An 18,009-nucleotide genomic window follows, 5' to 3' on the forward strand; every position below is an offset into this window, starting at 1 on the left:
TGTATCTTTGCCTAATAATGTTTTCTACTTAGGAAAGTTTTGATTTCTCTAGTTGTTAAGTATTGCATTAAAGTCATGTTTTTCTTAATAATTTGGCTTCATCATTCTTTTATGTCTTCAAAATAGAACATACAGTAAATTAAACAAGATAGCATGTTCTCTAGATGCATTATTTCTCTATCTACATTCTTATTTATTGACCTGCAAAGAGTTTCAATATTGAAACCTTCAATATTTTTTCAGTAATTGTTCATGTTTTAAAAAATCTGTAAATTTATTCATCAGGCATCTTCTACTTTTATAATTATGAACAGATGCTTCAGAAATAAAAGACTGATAAATACTGTTGGGATAATACATGATAATTACCAAGGCAGCAGATTCTGGAGAATATCTCAACAAATATTGTGTGTGTGTGTGTGTGTGTGTGTTTGTGTGTGTGTTTGCACGCGCGCACGCATCTAGCCCTATAAATCATATTTAACTGGAATTGAATCATGTTGTAATATGTACATGTAAAACAACAGTTTGAATCCAGTGAGCAAACTGGTTAGAATTCAGCCTGAAATGTAGGGGTACTCAATAATTGTTATACTTAATTCTTTTTAAAAGATAGATGAGCTTTTTTAAGAGTTCTCTTCTGATTCTATATTCTCTTCAAGAAGAAAAGCATTTTTATGGACTGAATGTTTATGTTTCCCCAAAATTTATATGTTGAAATCCTAATGTCCAATGTATGATATTTGGATATGGGGCTTTGTGGGGGTAATGAGGTCTTGAGGGTGATGTCCTCATAAATAGGATTAGTGTCCTTCTAACCAAAAACCCAGACAGCTCTCTTTCTTTTTCTGCTGTGTGGGTACAAGGACACGACTTTCTGCTAAATAGAAAGCAGGTCCTTATTAAACACTGGATCTCTTGGCACATTGATTATATCCTTTCCAGTTTCCAGAAACAAGAGACATGAATGTTTGTTGCTGAAGCTACTCCATCTACAGTAATTTCTGATAGCAGCCTTAAGCGATTATAACAGAAGTTGCTACCAAGCAGTAGGGGTGCAGGTATAAAAAATACCTAAAAATGTGGCAGTAACTATGAAACTGGGTAATGGGTACAGGCTGGAAGAGTTTTGAAGTGCTAAAATTATGAATGTTCAAGGATATTGTGTTAAGGGCACAGAATCCTTAGAGATAGAGAAAGATTCTGTCTTCTTTAAGAACATCTAAACAATCATAAACGGAACGTTGGTAGAAACATGGAGAGTAAAAGCCATTCTGATGTGTTATCAGAGAAAAGTGAAGACACGTCATTAGAAACTGTAGGAAAGGTAATATTTGTCATAAAGTGGCAAAGAATGTAGCTGGATGGTGTTCATGTTCTAGTATATTATGGAAAGAATGACTTTTGAGTAATGAAATTAGATATTTAGCTGAGGAGATCTTTTAAGCAAAGTGTGAAAGGAGTAGCTTGGTTCCTCACAACTGCTTACAGTAAAACCGGAAAGAAAAGAAATTAGATAAAGATGAAATTTTTAATCAAAAAGAAACCAAAGCTTAAAGACTTGGAAATATCTCAACCTGTCCATGTTCCAAAAGAATGAGAAAGTGTGTTTAGAAGAGATTAAGGGATGATAGATTGATTACTTCATAAGAAGGTTTGTATAGGTGTGAACCATGAACTTCATCCACTATTTTAAAAAAGCCAGGAAAACAGATGAGATTATAATAGAAGAAACACTGCCAACCGGTATTAAAAAAATAAAGAAAAGTGGTAAAATGAAAGAAGACCATCAGACTTCTTCAGCTCTATTAAATAGCATCACATAGCTCTTCAGCTATGAGCATGCATAATTCTCCAAATCAAGGGAAGAATTCCAAATCACCCAAACAAGCCTTGATGTCACCAGGCTTGTGGAATGGCTGCTTCCATAATGATTTCAAACATTGAGATCAATGCCTAGAGGTGACATTGGGATAATGTTCCCCAATGGAGCTCTGAAGGTGTGACCACTGCAGGAGTGAGGCCACTGCAGAGAGCCACAGCACGAGTGGTGGCCTCTGCGTTGGGGAAGTTATGTTGCCACCTTAGTGAGTCCAAAAATGGAACATCCATTCTAGTGGACCTGCAAGGTGAAGAACTGAGATACAGAAAGTTTATGTTTGAGACTAAGGTTTAATGGAGTTTGAGTTATGCTTGAGACTAAGGTTTAATGGAGTTTGCCCCATTAGGTTTTAGACTTACATTGGACCTCTCACACCTCTCTTCTTTCCTCTTTCTCTCTCGGAAAAGGAATATCTTCACCACTGTATTTTGGAAACACATAACTTACTTGGTTTCACAGCTTCACAGCGGGAGAGGAATTTGGCCTCAGTATGAATTGTACCTTTTGCCTCACATTTGTTTGGCTTAGATGTATTTAGATGACACTTTGGATTTGAGTTCATATTGGAAGAAGTTGAGAATTTTGGGACTCTGAGGATGGTTGAATTTTTCATGTAAAAAATACATAAATTTGGAGTGGGCAGAATTGGAATAGTATGAGCTGATATGTATCCCCCAAAATTCACATCTTGCAATCCTAAACCTCAATGTGGTAGTATTAAAAGATGGGGCATTTGGAAGGTAATTAGTTCATCAGGATGGAGCCCTCAGAAAGTTATTTTTACCATTACAAAAGGGACTCTGGAGAGAGCTCTGTTTCTCTTTCTCCAGTGTCTGGACACGAGGAGAAGATGACCACCTGCTGAAAAGAAAGCAGGTCCTCATCAGATGCCGATCTGCTGGTCCATTGATCTCGGACTTTCTAGCCTCCAGAACTGTGTTTGTTGCTTAAGTCACCCAGTGACATGGTTTGGCTGTCCCCACCAAAACCTCATTTTAAATTGTAATCCATATGTGTGAGGGAGGGTCCTGGTAGGAGGTGACTGGCTCATGGGGGTGGTTCCCCCATGCTTTTCCCATGATAGTGAGTGAGTCCTCACAAGATCTGATTGTTTTATAAGGGTTTGACAGTTCCTCCTTCACTCATTGTCTCTTGCCTGCCGCCACGTAAGATGCACCTGCTTCCCCTTCAGCCATGATTGCAAGTTTCCCAAGGCCTCCCTAGCCATGTAGAACTGTGAGTCAATTAAACCTCTTTACTTCATAGATTACCCATTCTCAGCGCAGTTCTTTATAGCAGCATGAAAACAGACTGATACATCCAGTATGTGTTAATGGATTATAGCAGCTAGAACTGATTGAGGCAGTATTCATGTAATTACAGGTGATGGATTCAGATAAATCCAAACAGCAAGTTATGTATGCTGTCAAGCCATTTTCTGAGATTTCACTATATGCAATTATTGTGTTAATGATACCACTGAATACGCGATCCATTGTTTTAATCTTTACTTACCACATGGTGCCAAATCTTACAAGATATTTGTCTGTTGTATGTCAATAGAATAGAGTGGTTTTGCTTTAAAAACCTACTTAATGTTTTCTTATTTTGGTTCTTGCCTACTAAGCTTCAATTATTTGGAGATAGAAGATTCAGGGACACATCTCATACTTGTCTTTTATTTGATTTCCCTACAGCTATAGGTATGTGGCAGAAAACTCAAGCGTACAATAGAATGAATGGGCAAAAAAATTCTCCAAACATACTTCTGGGTCAATGTATAAGTGAGGAAAAGGGAAATGTATTATGTCTTGATAATACTAGAGGAATTTATTTGTAGAGAGAGAGAGAGGGAGACAGAGGAGCAGGTAGCAGCTCCTTGCAAAGTGTGTGCTTTCAGCAATTTCATAAATTCCTTTTACCCTAGGACTGACTCTAACTGTGCCTCCACTCATTTCACCTCGAACCCAGCAGACACGTTTATCACACTGGAAAAATGACATGCAAATCGCAAAGGTTGAAACTAACTTTTGCAAACACTAACTTTGGGTAAGGGGACAGAAATTTTAGAGTAATTAAAAATGTATTAATACATTTTATACTCTAGGCACTTCCAAAGTATCTTAATATCACTAATTATGAGAATCATTCTCTAAAAGGTTATATTATTAAATCCTGATTATACATGAAGAGTTGAGATTTGTTACCTTGAGTGACATGAGAATCAGACCACCAGTGGTTATAAAGCACCACTAGTAAATACTGTTGCAATCCTTAATCATGTTTTTTTTTTCCAAATCCTATGACATTTCTTCTGTTTCTATGTAAAGTCATTATGTTTCCAAGCACCAAATTCTATAATTAGATCATCATGCAGTTTTGGACAGACAGTTTTTGTTGTTGTTTTTTTGTTTTTGTTTTTGTTTTTTCCTGTGAAACAGAAAAGAAAACGTTTCTTTTTCTCACCTAACAGCACTGCTGCCTACATCCAGGTCCTGAGCAGTGACAGCTCCGATGATCGTCCCTACCGGAGTGTCTTCATAAACCTCCATGGTGTAGAGCGGCTTGCTGAAAACCGGCGGCTCATCTACGTCCAGCACGCTGATCTTCACCGTAGCTGTGTCTTTAAAAGGCCCCGCCGAGTGAAACCGGTGGTCAAGGTGAAGGTTGGAAGCCTCAACTTTGAAAGTGTATGCCTTCTTTGTTTCAAAATCTAAAGGCTGTAGTGAAGACAAATTAAGAATAAGGAGTACATTTACATAGAATGTGGCAGAAATGTCGAACATTACTTAAGAGCAATTTGCAAGTTATTACCAACTGTACTGGTTTAAAATTTTCATTTTCCTTCATAATTAGTGGGTAAGGGCAGTACAAGGCAAACTTTTTTATTTTTTTGAGACGGAGTCTTGCTCTCTCGCCCAGGCTGGAGTGCAGTGGCGTGATCTTGGCTCACTGCAACCTCCACCTTCCAGGTTCAAGCGATTCTCCTTCCTCAGCCTCCCGTGTAGCAGGGATTATGGGCACGTGCCACCATGTCCGGCTAATTTTTGTATTTTTAGTAGAGGAGAGGGTTTTACCATGTTGGCCAGGCTGGTCTCCAATTCCTGACCTCAGGTGATCCACCCACCTCGGCCTCCCAAAGTGCTTGGGTTACAGGCACAAGGAAAACATTTTATGAAAGAATCACCCTTATGTAGAAGTTTCTGCATAACTTGTGAAGATCATCGGTTGCATATGTTAAAAAAAAAATCTCATCATTTACATGCAGACATACATGCTAGGTAAGACTTAATCGTTTTATATGAACAACGTTAAAACAGCAAGAGACCAGATGGCCAGGGAAGCATGTCTCTGCTCTTATCCAATTCTGACATCTAGTGGAAGAAAGCAATGATAAACAAAAAATTGAATAAAAATGAAATAGGATAGCTGAAGGTATTCTAGATTCTAGCTGCAAATTTGGTATTAGAAAAGTGGTCCCATGAAAACAAAATATGGAATTTTCATGGGGCCAGTTTTCTTATTTTGATAATAATGGCATTTTGTATTAAATACTTTTGAATGTGTAAGTCTTTTTCTACTAGTAAAGGTCTGTATCAGTATTTAAAAGCATACATAGTGCTAATTACAAAAAGAGTTGTGTTTTTGTGTTCTCAGAACTGTATATATAAATTATGGGCACCGTCATGCATCCTCAATACACATTACCAAGACTAGTGGCTTTAAATATTAATATATATGACCACAATGCAGCAGGCTGTGAAACACAATATAGGAAGTCATTGTCTATGAAGCCACAGATGTTCCATTTTAGCTTATCACTGTTTACATTCACACGAACTGTAAATATTAATTTTATGTTTGCAATAACTGAAAATACACTATTCCTGAAATATGGTGCTGCTGTGGTGCTTTAAGTGATGATTTTAAGGTCAATACCTCTGGCCTTGGGCCTCTGATCATCTAAGAAAATCTGAGACAACACAGATTTAATATTAACACAGTGATTTTCTGGGACCTTTAAAAATATAAGTCTGAATCCAATAAGTTGCTAACTGATGTGTTAACACCTGTTCCTTTACTGTAGCACACCTGGGAAAATGAAGGGTATTTTTCTCCTTCAAAGATATGATTGCTATTTTATGCATTTCCTCTGAGCAACAAAACCAAAAGAAAAAAAATCAATTTTAAATCTTCAAAAACTCTCACAATTTCATGGAATTTATTATAACAAAACAGCAATTTCACTTGAATATAACATCGTCTCTTTTGCCTTTTTTTTAATGCAGCAGGAACTGTATTTATTAATTTCCTATAGGTATTCCTTTTATTTTATTTAATTTATTATATTTTTATTCATGTGTTTACCAGCTTTGTAATCAATGCTTTCTTTACCTTTCTATATGGTTATTTGCTCACCTCATACTGTTAACTTATAATATTGATTTCCTTCCATTTTCACGTTTCTCCTGTTAGAAATTTTGATTCCTTCCTCTTAATACCAATATAAGTAAAGAGTAGTATACATAATATGTGATGGTTAATAATATGATCTTTGATTACATGAATAGAAGTGTAGCATCTGAAAAAAGAGAGAGGATCACCCAACGATGCTTCTTGATCAGCATGAAGCTTGAATACTGTGTTTTGTTAAAGAAATTATACTCAAGAAAAGACAACTCGTTGTGAGACTAGAATAATAAAACATCACCAAAGCCAAAGATAAGAAATGACTACAATGACTGAGGATGTTTAGCTGGAATGAAGAGGACCAAGGCAAGGAAAGACACAGATTTTCAAATATTTGAAGGGCCATTATTTTGACATTACTTAGGATTATTACTATTGTTATTATTATATATATTTTTGGAGACGGAGTTTCACTCTTGTTACCCAGGCTGGAGTGTAATGGTGCGATCTCGGCTCATGGCAACCTCCGCCTTCTGGGTTCAAGCAATTTTCCTGCCTCAGCCTCCCGAGTAGCTGGGACTACAAGCATGTGCCACCATGACCAGCTAATTTTTGTATTTTTAGTAGAGACAGGGTTTCACCATGTCGACCAGGATGGTCTCTATCTCTTGACCTTGTGATCCACCTGCCTCGGCCTCCCAATGTGAGGATTATTTTTTATGTCTCTGAGTGATGAATTAACAGTAAGTTGAGTTGTTAAGAAGAGTAACTTTAGGTTAGAAAAAGGAGGAAATCTCCAATAAAAATCATTCTACAGGGAATTAAAGAAAATACACACACACACACATCGATGTTTTACGTGGTGGCAAGGCTTAGGATACATCCTGTAAGGATGGAAAGATGAAAAGATAAATAAGACTTGCCTCTCAATTCATTCAACAAATTAAAGAATATTGCCGTCTTGCTTAATGAATGAGTTAGAAGAAGTAAGAGTTCTCTATAACTACATGTGTTTAGAAGAAATTGAATATGTTAGAAGATGTCAGAGAGAGAATGATATATAAAATAGAAGAGTGCACTAGCTAATTCAAATTAAGGAATATATAAAAGTGTATTTTCTGTTTTTGCAAACTCTAAATGCTCTGTAAGTGTTAGACAACATACGTTTTCTATGATGGATATCCCTAAATTGTAGTATAAAACTACTTTGATTTTATCACCTTAGGGTTCCTTTTGCCTAGAAAGCAAATTGAGCTGACCTGGTTCATACTAACTCCCTTTTTTAGGCAAAAATTAACTTATATCTTAGAATGTAAAAGTTAATACCAATCATTCCCCATTTCCCTATACTTTCTCATATGTTGAAATATTTCTAATTATCTACACGATTTGGCAAATTCTTTCTAGATAAGATCGCAATTTTTTTCCCTACTTGATTACACACTACTGTTATTTGGATAATCTTGACTCTCTACAGGTAACTCCTTTTAAAGCCAGATATGAAAGGAGAATTTTGAAACCTTTTCTATTTTTTTAAAGGAGATGAGATGTATTCCATGTCTTTTAAGAACTCCTGACCTATCACAGCAGGCAAATGTCTGGTTGTCAGGGAGATAGAATGAGATAAAAGAATCCTTCAGTACATACAGACTTTTTGCAACTGAAAACTTATAGTCTGTACTAATCAAAGAACTGAAGAAAATTGTAAGAGAAATGTCACAATAGTGTCCTAGGTGGACTTACTTCTTTGTGACTCTGACCTTTAGGCAATCCCACTTTACAAAATGGTATAGAGATCAGAAAGGCCAAAGAGAATCAGCAGTGATCTCTCTCTAACTGACTATACCCACACATCTGACTACTCTCCATTGTTGCGGGGAATGAACTTTAGTTTTACAATCAATAAAAATCTCAGCATTCAAAATAAATATAGAATAAACAGGATTCTTTTCAGTACTAGAAAATGAATCATATTCTATGACAGGCATACATTATTGTGAAATTGAACTAATTTTTCTCTTGTACGATAAATAGAAAACTTTGTGGCATTGCTTGGAGCTCATTTAATGGTTATGAACCTTTCTAAGGGGAAGAAATTATTGACTAAAGATAACTTAATTGAGCAGCTTCTTTCTCTTTAGGTCGTTTCCGTAAGGGAAGATTGCACCAGACACCAGAATGTTCAGGAAACATTGCACCTTATAGAGTTGTGCAGTAAGAAACCACAACTATAGAGACATGAAATATATATACTCAGCTGTTCTCCAGAGACTCAAGGGAGGAATTGGGCAAGGGGGGAATTCTGCTTCTTTGTTTATTGCCACTGAAGGAAATAAAAATATTTTATCCCCAAATATATTTCTCTGGCATATTTTAAAATGTCTGTCACAGGGTCAAAAATATAAGTGGCCTTGCAAAGCTGTCCTTTGTGGGAGAAAATTTGCATCTGTAAAGAGTCCCCATTAATGCAGGCAGGCCTTTTCTTTGCCTTTCCCAGATCTAGGAGCCAATGAGAGCCTGACAACTTTAAGAGTCTGAAAAATAAATAATTATCATCTATTCTCTCTGAGGGAGGTTTCATTTACATAATAAGTGGCTTTGCTAGTCAAACCACTTCCTTTCTCCCTCTCATAACCTTTCTTGCCAGTAAACCTGTTGTACCAAGACAACCTGGTTTTGTCCATGCTCTGGACCACCATTTTTTTTTTTTTTTTGAGATGGAATTTCGCTCTTGTTGCCCAGGCTGGAGTACAGTGGCACAATCTCAGCTCACCACAAACTCTGCCTCCCAGTTTCAAGCAATTCTCCTGCCTCAGCCTCCTGAGTAGCTGGGATTACAGGCATGTGCCACCATGCCCAGCTAATTTTGTATTTCTTAGTAGAGATGGGGTTTCTCCATGTTGGTCAGGCTGGTCTTGAACTTCTGACCTCCTGCCTGCCTTGGCCTCCCAAAGTGCTGGGATTACAGACGTGAGTCACCATGCATGGCCCATCATTTTTTCTGTCACTTTGAGATGGTGTATAACTTTCTGTAACTTATCAGAAAGTTGGGTCTTCATTCTGAAGGCTACTTTGTATACTAGCTAAATAAATTTGCATGCCTTTTCTCCTATTAATCAATCTGCCTCATATCAGTAATTTTTCAGCAAACCTTTAGTGGCCCAAGAGCCTATGTCTCCCACACTGAAATCCCCCTTGCATAGATTATGACAGTGAGAGAAGTCTAGCATGGCTGACTCCATCTTGTTTTTAGTCTCACAGCCTGGCAATCTTTGCTTATTCCTAGGCAAAGGTCAAGCTAACTATGGACTTTAGTTTATAGTTTAACTTCGAAGAAGGATAATAGTAGTCCCTCCCTATAACTGATCCCCTCCTTGTTCCTGGGCAAAAGCCACCTTTGTAAAACTAATGAAAGGCCACAAGATTAGGATTATGAGAGTGGCCTGAATTCTGCTAAAACGTAAGTAGTTTCTGTAATCTCTTCCGGTTCAGAAGTAATGTGGACAGAGGTCACAAGACTTGTAACTTTCCTAATTGCTCCTACAGATAACATCACTACTGCAGAACCTAAGATTGGTCTTTCGAGATGTTTTTCAGACTAACCCCACCCAGACTTATGGCATATGACTCCACCAGTCCTGTGGCTCCCTGCCCAGAGTTGGATTCAGTACCAGGGATCTATATTTCACACCCCTGTGATGGGCTCCCCAGCTAATCAGCAGCACCCATTTGCTAGTCCCCTGCCCTCCAAACTATCCTTGAAAAACCTTAACCTTTGGGCCTTCAGGGACACTGACCTGAGTAACAACTGTCTTCCACGTGGCTAGCAGCCTAGCCTCAGTTAAGCTCTTTGCCGCAATACCATGGTCTCAACGAATTGGTTTTGTCTCTGCTGCAATGGGCAGGAAGAATCCAGTGGGCTATTACAACACCACTTTCTCTGTCCTTACTTTGCTGAAGTCCAGGTCACACAAAACTAAATGAAATAAATGTTAAGTGCCAAAGGATTTTCTCATTTCAAAGGGAGATAAGCAGTTTTTGGCACAAATTATAAAAGACTAACTCCCTGGGCTCTTCCAGGGCTCATCATGCTTCCAGATAATGTTGAGTGGAAATGGATAGCTACAGCTATAGATAGTGCGAGGAATTTGAAAAAATGATAGTGGCAGCAGGCAGAATTCTAAGATGCCCCCAATATTCCTGCCCCCAATGACCTACACCCTGTGTGCAATGACTCTGCCCTTGACTGTGAGAGGAGCCTATAAATTAAAGGACATAGCACTCACATGAACTTATTAAGTTTTATGGAAAAATAAGTTGTGCAGCTATAATTAAGGTCCCTAATCACTAGACATTGAGTTAATAAAAAGAGATTTTACTTGAGGGGTCTGACCTATCCAGGGGATCCTTTAAAAGAAAGGGGTGACGCAGATGCTTTTTGTCTTACCTTATAAGTATACACCATGGAATATTATGTAGCCATTAAAAATGAGGAGTTTGCGTCCTTTGTAGGGACATGGATGAACCTGGAAACCATCATTCTCAGCAAAATGACACAAGAACACAAAACCAAACACCACATGTTCTCACTCATAGGAGGGTGTTGAACAAGGAGAACACATGGACACAGGGAGGGGAGCACTATACACGGGGGTCTGTTGCGGGGCAGTAGGGGGGACAGCGGGGGGAGGGAGTTGGGGAGGGATAGCATGGGGAGAAATGCCAGATATGGGTGAGGGGGAAGGAGGCAGCAAATCACACTGCCATGAATGCACCTATGCAACAACTTTGCATGTTTTTCACATGTACCCCAAAACCTAAAATGCAATAAAAAAAAAAAAAAAAAAAAAAAAAAGAAGTAAATTTGGCATTACAGGAGCTTACGTAGCAAGTGCTCAAGGGGTGCCTGTGGGAACTGAAACCTGATCTTCAGTAAGAGCTAACAAAATCACCTTAGGAGCCACAAGGAAGTAGTAACTAACACAGACAGACACACACACACACACACACACACACAGCCACAAGGAACTGGCTCTGCTAGGAACCAGTAAAGTTGCAAAAAGACTCCAAGACTCAGAGTGGATCATAGCCCCAATCCAAGCCTTGATTTCCTCCCAAAAGGCCTTCGGCAAAGGAATGAGTTATGCCATATTATGACTCACTGTAACTGTGGTTTGTCTCTTTTTACTTTTTACTCTCCTGTATTACTTCAATTTTCATAGTAAGCCTATATTATTCTTACCAACACAGCAAAGCTATCACTTTTAGAATAATATAGCCTTTGGTGATAAGGCTCTACACTCTCAATTATCCAGTAGGCCTTAATAGGCCATGGAAAGGAATATTGTCAATGAACCCAAATGATCTGAGGACGTAGGCTTATCTGAAACACACTAGATTCTTTTTAAGACAAGCAGTTAGGAAACAGATTTATACCAGGCTGAACCAGGATGCACAGACACTAGGAGCAAGCTCTTATAAATAGGTTTATTACACCAGGCTGAGCAATAAAGATAAGCTGTTCAGAACAAGGGTCATTTTAATGAAAAGTCAGGTTTCCTAAAACTTAGTTTTATGATCAATATAGCAGTCAATTCTTTCCTGGGAAGAGATGTGGGAGAGTTTATGCATATCTCATCATCACTGACAAAAGATCGCAACTCAGTATTTTATATAACAAAGCTTGCATTTGATGAACACAAGTTGTCACTATATCAGGTGAGAATTTCTCTACAACAAAGGGAAAAACAAGGAAATGTGTAAGTTTTGAAACCTAGGTTTTAGTTTGCACAAAATTTCAACACCATTTGTTATAAAATCAAAAATATATAAGCTTAAAAGAAAAACAGAATTACTAGGCAAAAAGTGTTTATAAACAAAAATATTTAAATGAAGAAACATACATTTTATATAACTTATCTTAAAAAACATTTGTAACGAAACTCTATTAGAAATGCACTTAATTTCTCTGTGGACAAGTTATTACTATACCTTAGTGTTTTGCAACACTGCAAAATTTTTATAGTTTTAACAAGTTATCTTAAGAATTATGGGCATTATAGTAATGCCCGTATTTTAGTGGTAAATTTTGGAATAAATTCAATAACCAAGATAAACAAAAACAAACAACAGAAACAACAAAACAACAACAACAAAACAACATTGTTGTCGGGCACGGTGGCTCACATCTGTAATCACGGCACTTTGGGAGGCCGAGGCGGGTGAATCACCTGAGGTCAGGAGTTCAAGACCAGCCTGGCCAACATGGTGAAACCCGGTCTCTTCTAAAAATACAAAAATTAGCTGGGCATGGTGGCAGGCACCTGTAATCTCAGCTACTCGGGAGACTGAGGCAGGAGAATCGCTTGAACCCAGGAGGTGGAGGTTGTAGTGAGTTGAGATCATGCCATTGCACTCCAGCCTGGGTGAGAAGAGCCAAACTCAGTCTCAAAAAAGAAATAAAGAATTGCAAGAAAGTCTAATATTTCTAGATATAGGTTTTTAGTGATATTTTCCCTAAAAAATTACAGAGGATTTCATCACATATTATAACTGCTGAAATAAAATATATGTGTCATATACACATACAGTATCAATCATGACCATCAGGGGAGACCAGTTACCTTTTCTAACACTTATTATTCTACACAATAATTGGAAGTCTACTCTTTCTAAACATATACTATGATTTACAGCAAGCCATGTGACTTTGAAAAATTATCTTCCTTCTTTGAGCTTCAGATTTCCTTGAATCAGTAAAACATATTTTTCTAAATACTTTGCAAAATGTTCCAAACTTTACATAGTATGTGAGTGAAAAGAAAAATAACACATCAGATGGAAAACAGCAAACCAACAGAAGATATTTGTTCTTTTAGTTGACAAAAATCTTACACATCGCATATATTTCAGGCATTTCTTTTACTGACGGAGAAATAAACACAGATATGGTAACGTGCTTCCAGGGGCTTAAAATATAGTAGGAGGAATCAGTTGTATTTTAAATATGAGAGAAATGTTGACATTTAGAGACAAAATTAAGGAGTGATCAATTTTGCCTGAGGGACTCCAGGAAGCCTTCGTTGAGAGACAAGTGAGAAAAATGTTAAGTAACATGTAAGAGTTCCTCAAGATACTCATATAGGACAGGGCTTTCTGTGCAGAAGGAAGAGAAGCAAAATACCATTGGTAGACATTGCAATGAATTTGGTGTACTTGGAATGTAGCTTGTGCTGGTGTGAGCGTGTGTGTGTGTGTGTGTGTGTATGTGTGTGCAGATGGTAATAGAAAATGCACTCTTTGATTTTTATCTATCAATGGGACCAGAAAAGGATTTAAGTAAGATGAACAGGTTTCTATCTAAATATTTAAACAGGCTTCTTTAAATCCCCCATGAATGAAGAGATTTGTTGGAGGAAAATAATGTGTGAGGCTAGGAGAATAGCCATTGCAGTGACAAAAAGGAATCAGAAAAGGGGTGGTATGGCAAATTCACAGGTGGAGAAAGGAATATTTTAACCTGAGCTCTGGAAAAATCAGTGACGAGCCTTTGTGTCCTATTTGGCAAGGTCACTAGGAGTGGAAGCGGCATTAGAAAAAAATCCTAGATATTTGCTTTAAGAAATTGGAAAGGAGAAAACATGGGTAAGCAGACATTTTTGGGATTAGAGAAAGAACTCAGCTTTAGACAGTGAGTTTGAAAAGTCTATGGTGACCGAGTGCAGTGGTTCACACCTTGTAATCCCAGCACTTTGGGAGGCCGAGGCGGGAGGATCATGAGGTCAAGAGATCGAAACCACCCTGGCCAACATGGTGAAACCCCGTCTCTATTAAAATACAGAAATTAGCCAGACATGGTGGCTCGTGCCTGTAGACCCAGCTACTCGGGAAGCTGCAGCAGGTGAACTGCTTCAACCTGGGAGGCGGAGGTTGCATTGAGCCGAAATTGTGCCACTGCACTCCAGCCTGGCGGCTGAGAAAGACTTTGTCTCAAAAAAAGAAAAGAAAAGAAAAGAAAAAGTCTATGGCATGTGCAGTTAGAACTGCCTACAAGATTGTAGAAAACTCTGCAGTGGTTATGTTGATTTGGGGCTAAGTAACAGTTGTTGAGACTGTTTAGGGAAGCCAGGTAAGGTATTTTATAAAGAAAACAAAGACAAATGTTTGGAAAAACAGGAACATAGTATTTATAGAAAAAACAGCATGTACGTGGTTTTTTAAATTAGGTATGTTAGTGGCTAAAAATAGGAGTATTTTAAACTTAAACTAAGGCATGTATGTCTGGCTGTCTAAAATATTTCAAATTTTATTATCATTTTGTTCTTAAGAGTTATTCAAAAATTAACCACATGATGGTGCTATGCTACCAAAACATATAACGTGAACTCTCATTTGTTAAGACTGAAAAAAGAAAATGAGTTTTGCTGATTAATGGGTAATTATAAAGTAGGTATGCCCAGTGGGCCCAATTGGTACCTTAGCCTATTTGTTAAAAGGCTCCTTGTGAAGAATAATATCATTTATCTCATATGTTTTTAAGGGAAAAAAAATTCATCTTTGGATTTAATGTGATCACACAGTTACGTTAATTGAAATAAACTAATATTGCCAAATAACATCAAAATGGTAAAGATTGTGTTTAATTCCAAAAAATCTTTACTTTTTAAAAAAATAAATAGGAAATTACTTTACCATTCTTCATTTTAAACAGTTCCTAAAAGGAACTTTTGTAGAAACAGTAGAGGACTCTTCGAAAAATTATACAGGATATTAAATTATTTTTTTGGATAACTTAAGTATTCACTTAATTATTTTAATTATTTAAGTTTTGCAATCACTTTCAAGAAAACTCAAGTGCTTCTATAAACATATTTAGATTCTGAGTCCTTGAAAACTTTTAATTCATGCAACTTACTATTCATAAGAAGTATATGTTTTATTCCCATTTATTCAGTAGCAAAAAAACACTAGTTACTAAACACATTTCATTTAAGTTTTCACTAAGAAGGAAGCCATTGAATTTAAAAACTCATATTCTGTCATTGTAAATGTAGCTCACCTCCTAATTTCTAGACAATTTGAATTTTTTAAAAGCTTTATTCTGATTTTATTAATGTTTTATTGCTGTAATACTCAACACCATATAGGACGGGCTATTATTATTATTATTATTGAGACAGTCTTGCTCTGCCACCCACGCTGGAGAGTGCAGTGGCACGATCTCAGCTCACTGCAACCTCTACCTTCAGGGTTCAAGCAATTCTACCTCAGCTTCCCAAGTAGCTGGGATTACAGGCGCGTGCCACCACGCCCGGCTAATATTTGTATTTTTAGGAGAGACGGGGTTTCACCATATTGGTCAGGCTTGTCTTGAACTCCTGACCTCGTGATTCACCCGCCTCAGCCTCCTAAAGTGCTGGGATTACAGGAGTGAGCCACCACGCCCAGCTGTTTTCGTTTTAATAGTACACTCAGAGTCACAGGATGTGAGGGTAGAATAAAAGCAGTTTTTATTTTGTTTTGTTTTGTTTTACCAGTATCTTCTGCCTTGGAGCAATTTATAAAGCTTCATAATGTTTCTCTGAATTCAAAGTGTTGCAGTGAAATGGCGTTCTGTCATAGTCTCATAAAGTGAATCAAAGTTAAGGTTAATAAAATAAATAAAAATGCCTTTCTGCAGTCTTCTCAGTTCATAGAAACCTGACTGTCATTTTTATTTTCTCAAGCCCTCCCTCTATAGGAAAAAGACAGAGGAGAAAATAATAAAAGAGAAGCAAATAAAAGATTTTGAAAATAAAACAATAATAACAATATGTGCTTCAGGACATTAGCATTTTAATGTATTCTAAAGTGCATTAAAAAAAGAAAAACGCTGAAAACAAAGCATATCATGCTTCATTCCTCTACTGCAGCTCAAAATCTGTGAGCTAAAAAAATTAAAATAACTGGTGTTTTAAAAAGGACTACATATTCAAATGTGGAATATATATTTGGGACGTTCTAAATGCGTTTAGTATACTTAAAATGTAATTCCTGCATGAATCTGATTTTATATCAGAATTCTTGTAATATTGACGGGGAAACCTTAAAAAATAATTTAGCATCCTTCTAGAACTGCAACACTACTGTTGATGTTTATATACACAGTTTTTGACAAACATCTAATTCTTTAAGAACTCCTCATGATAATTGCAAGATAAAGTTTTCTGAGAACTTACAGAATATATGCTTGATTATAGTACTATTTTACAGTCTTTACTCCAAAAATAGATTCTGTATTTAAAGAATTGTAGTTGTTTCAATTGATTTTGAATTTTTATGGGCTTTATTCAATGGGATATTTTCTCATTTTTATGAAATCATACCGTCGTATTTAATTCAGTAATGTATCCATGTGCATGTGTGTGTACAAACACAATATACAACACACTATATACAATAGATAGGTGGATGGTTTTTAAGTTTCATTACAAAAATGTCCTCCTGAATTATTTTTTAAAGATTCAATAGATGTAGGGTGCAGGCTACAATTTTCTTTCTAACAGAACACTAGGTTAGTATAGGGGATTGCTTCCAGTGGATCCATATTTAGAGATGAAAGCAAATTACAACACTGAAAGAAAATCCATGTGCTTTATTAGGCTCTGAAGTCCTCAAATGTTTGGTGTAATTTACCAGATGATGCTAATATTTATACAAATATGTCTTGACTGTTCCTTTACAATTCATTTAGAATCTCACCATCTCTCACAATCTCTGTGGCTATACCATCATGCTCCACATTCTGTTTCCTGGCTTACTTCTAAGGTCTCTTAACTGAGCTATTGCCCTTAATATTTCCTAGTCATTATTCTCCTCAGACAGCCAAAGTCATCTGGGTCAGCAAGAGCAAAGGTGATCTAGCTACACTCATATGGGCTCTATATCATGATCTGTTAATAATTCAACATCTTTGCCAGTCTGCAAGGCTCTCCCTGGCCACCCCTTCCTCTGCACGTTTGACCTCATCTCTGGCAAGGCCCTTTTCCTTCACTGCATTCCAGCCCGGCCAGTCTTCTTGCCTAATACATTCCCAATTCAGAGATTCTGCAATTGGTGCTGAAACTTTTCGGGACACACATCACCCAAATACCACATGGTCAGGTTTTTGATCATATTTCCCCCTAATAGAGAATACTTTTTTTTTTTTCAACTCACTATAAGATACCCTCTACCCTCCACAGGGCTTTTACCCCTTCACCCTGCTTTAAGTCCTTCTAGCTTGAATTCATTATTGCTGAAAGGGATTTCTAATTTGTTTATCTTCTGACATCCTCAACTGAATGGAAGCTTTGAGTGCAGGGAGTGTCTGTAGCGTTATCTCCATAGTGGAGTCTGAAGCATAGTGGCTGCTTCAAAAGTATCTGTTGAATGAAGTAGTGAAAGTTATGGACATTGAGCTTTATTTAGATAATGAATTTCAGGCCAGGAAAATGGACAACAATGATTCATCCACCACAGAAGGAAAGAGTAGTGTTTGGCTGGGTGCAGAGGCTCACGCCTGTAATCTCAGCACTTCAGGAGGCCGAGGTGGGTGGATAACCTGAGGTCAGGAGTTCGAGACCAGCCTGACCAATATGGTAAAGCCCCGTCTCTACTAAAAATAAAAAAAAAATAGCCAGGCATGGTGGCGGGTGTCTGTAGTCCCAGCTACTCAGGAGGCTGAGACAGGAGAATGA

At 37.4% G+C, this 18,009-nt stretch overlaps 1 protein-coding gene across 6 annotated transcripts in view; it reads right to left on the reverse strand.

The window, feature by feature from the left end:
• The window catches only part of CDH12 (cadherin 12), a 1,114,509-nt gene that overhangs the window by 56,744 nt on the left and 1,039,756 nt on the right, over positions 1-18,009 (reverse strand). For all 6 annotated transcript variants that reach the window (XM_012475264.2, XM_064375903.1, XM_012475265.2 and 3 more), the window contains one exon: positions 4,349-4,602. In XM_012475264.2, coding sequence (XP_012330687.2) covers positions 4,349-4,602 — 254 coding nt within the window. The remainder of the gene's footprint in view (positions 1-4,348; positions 4,603-18,009) is intronic.

This window comes from Aotus nancymaae, unplaced genomic scaffold (assembly GCF_030222135.1).
Source record: "Aotus nancymaae isolate 86718 unplaced genomic scaffold, 86718_ANA_hifiasm-v0.15.2.pri h1tg000014l, whole genome shotgun sequence".
Lineage (NCBI taxonomy): Eukaryota > Metazoa > Chordata > Mammalia > Primates > Aotidae > Aotus > Aotus nancymaae.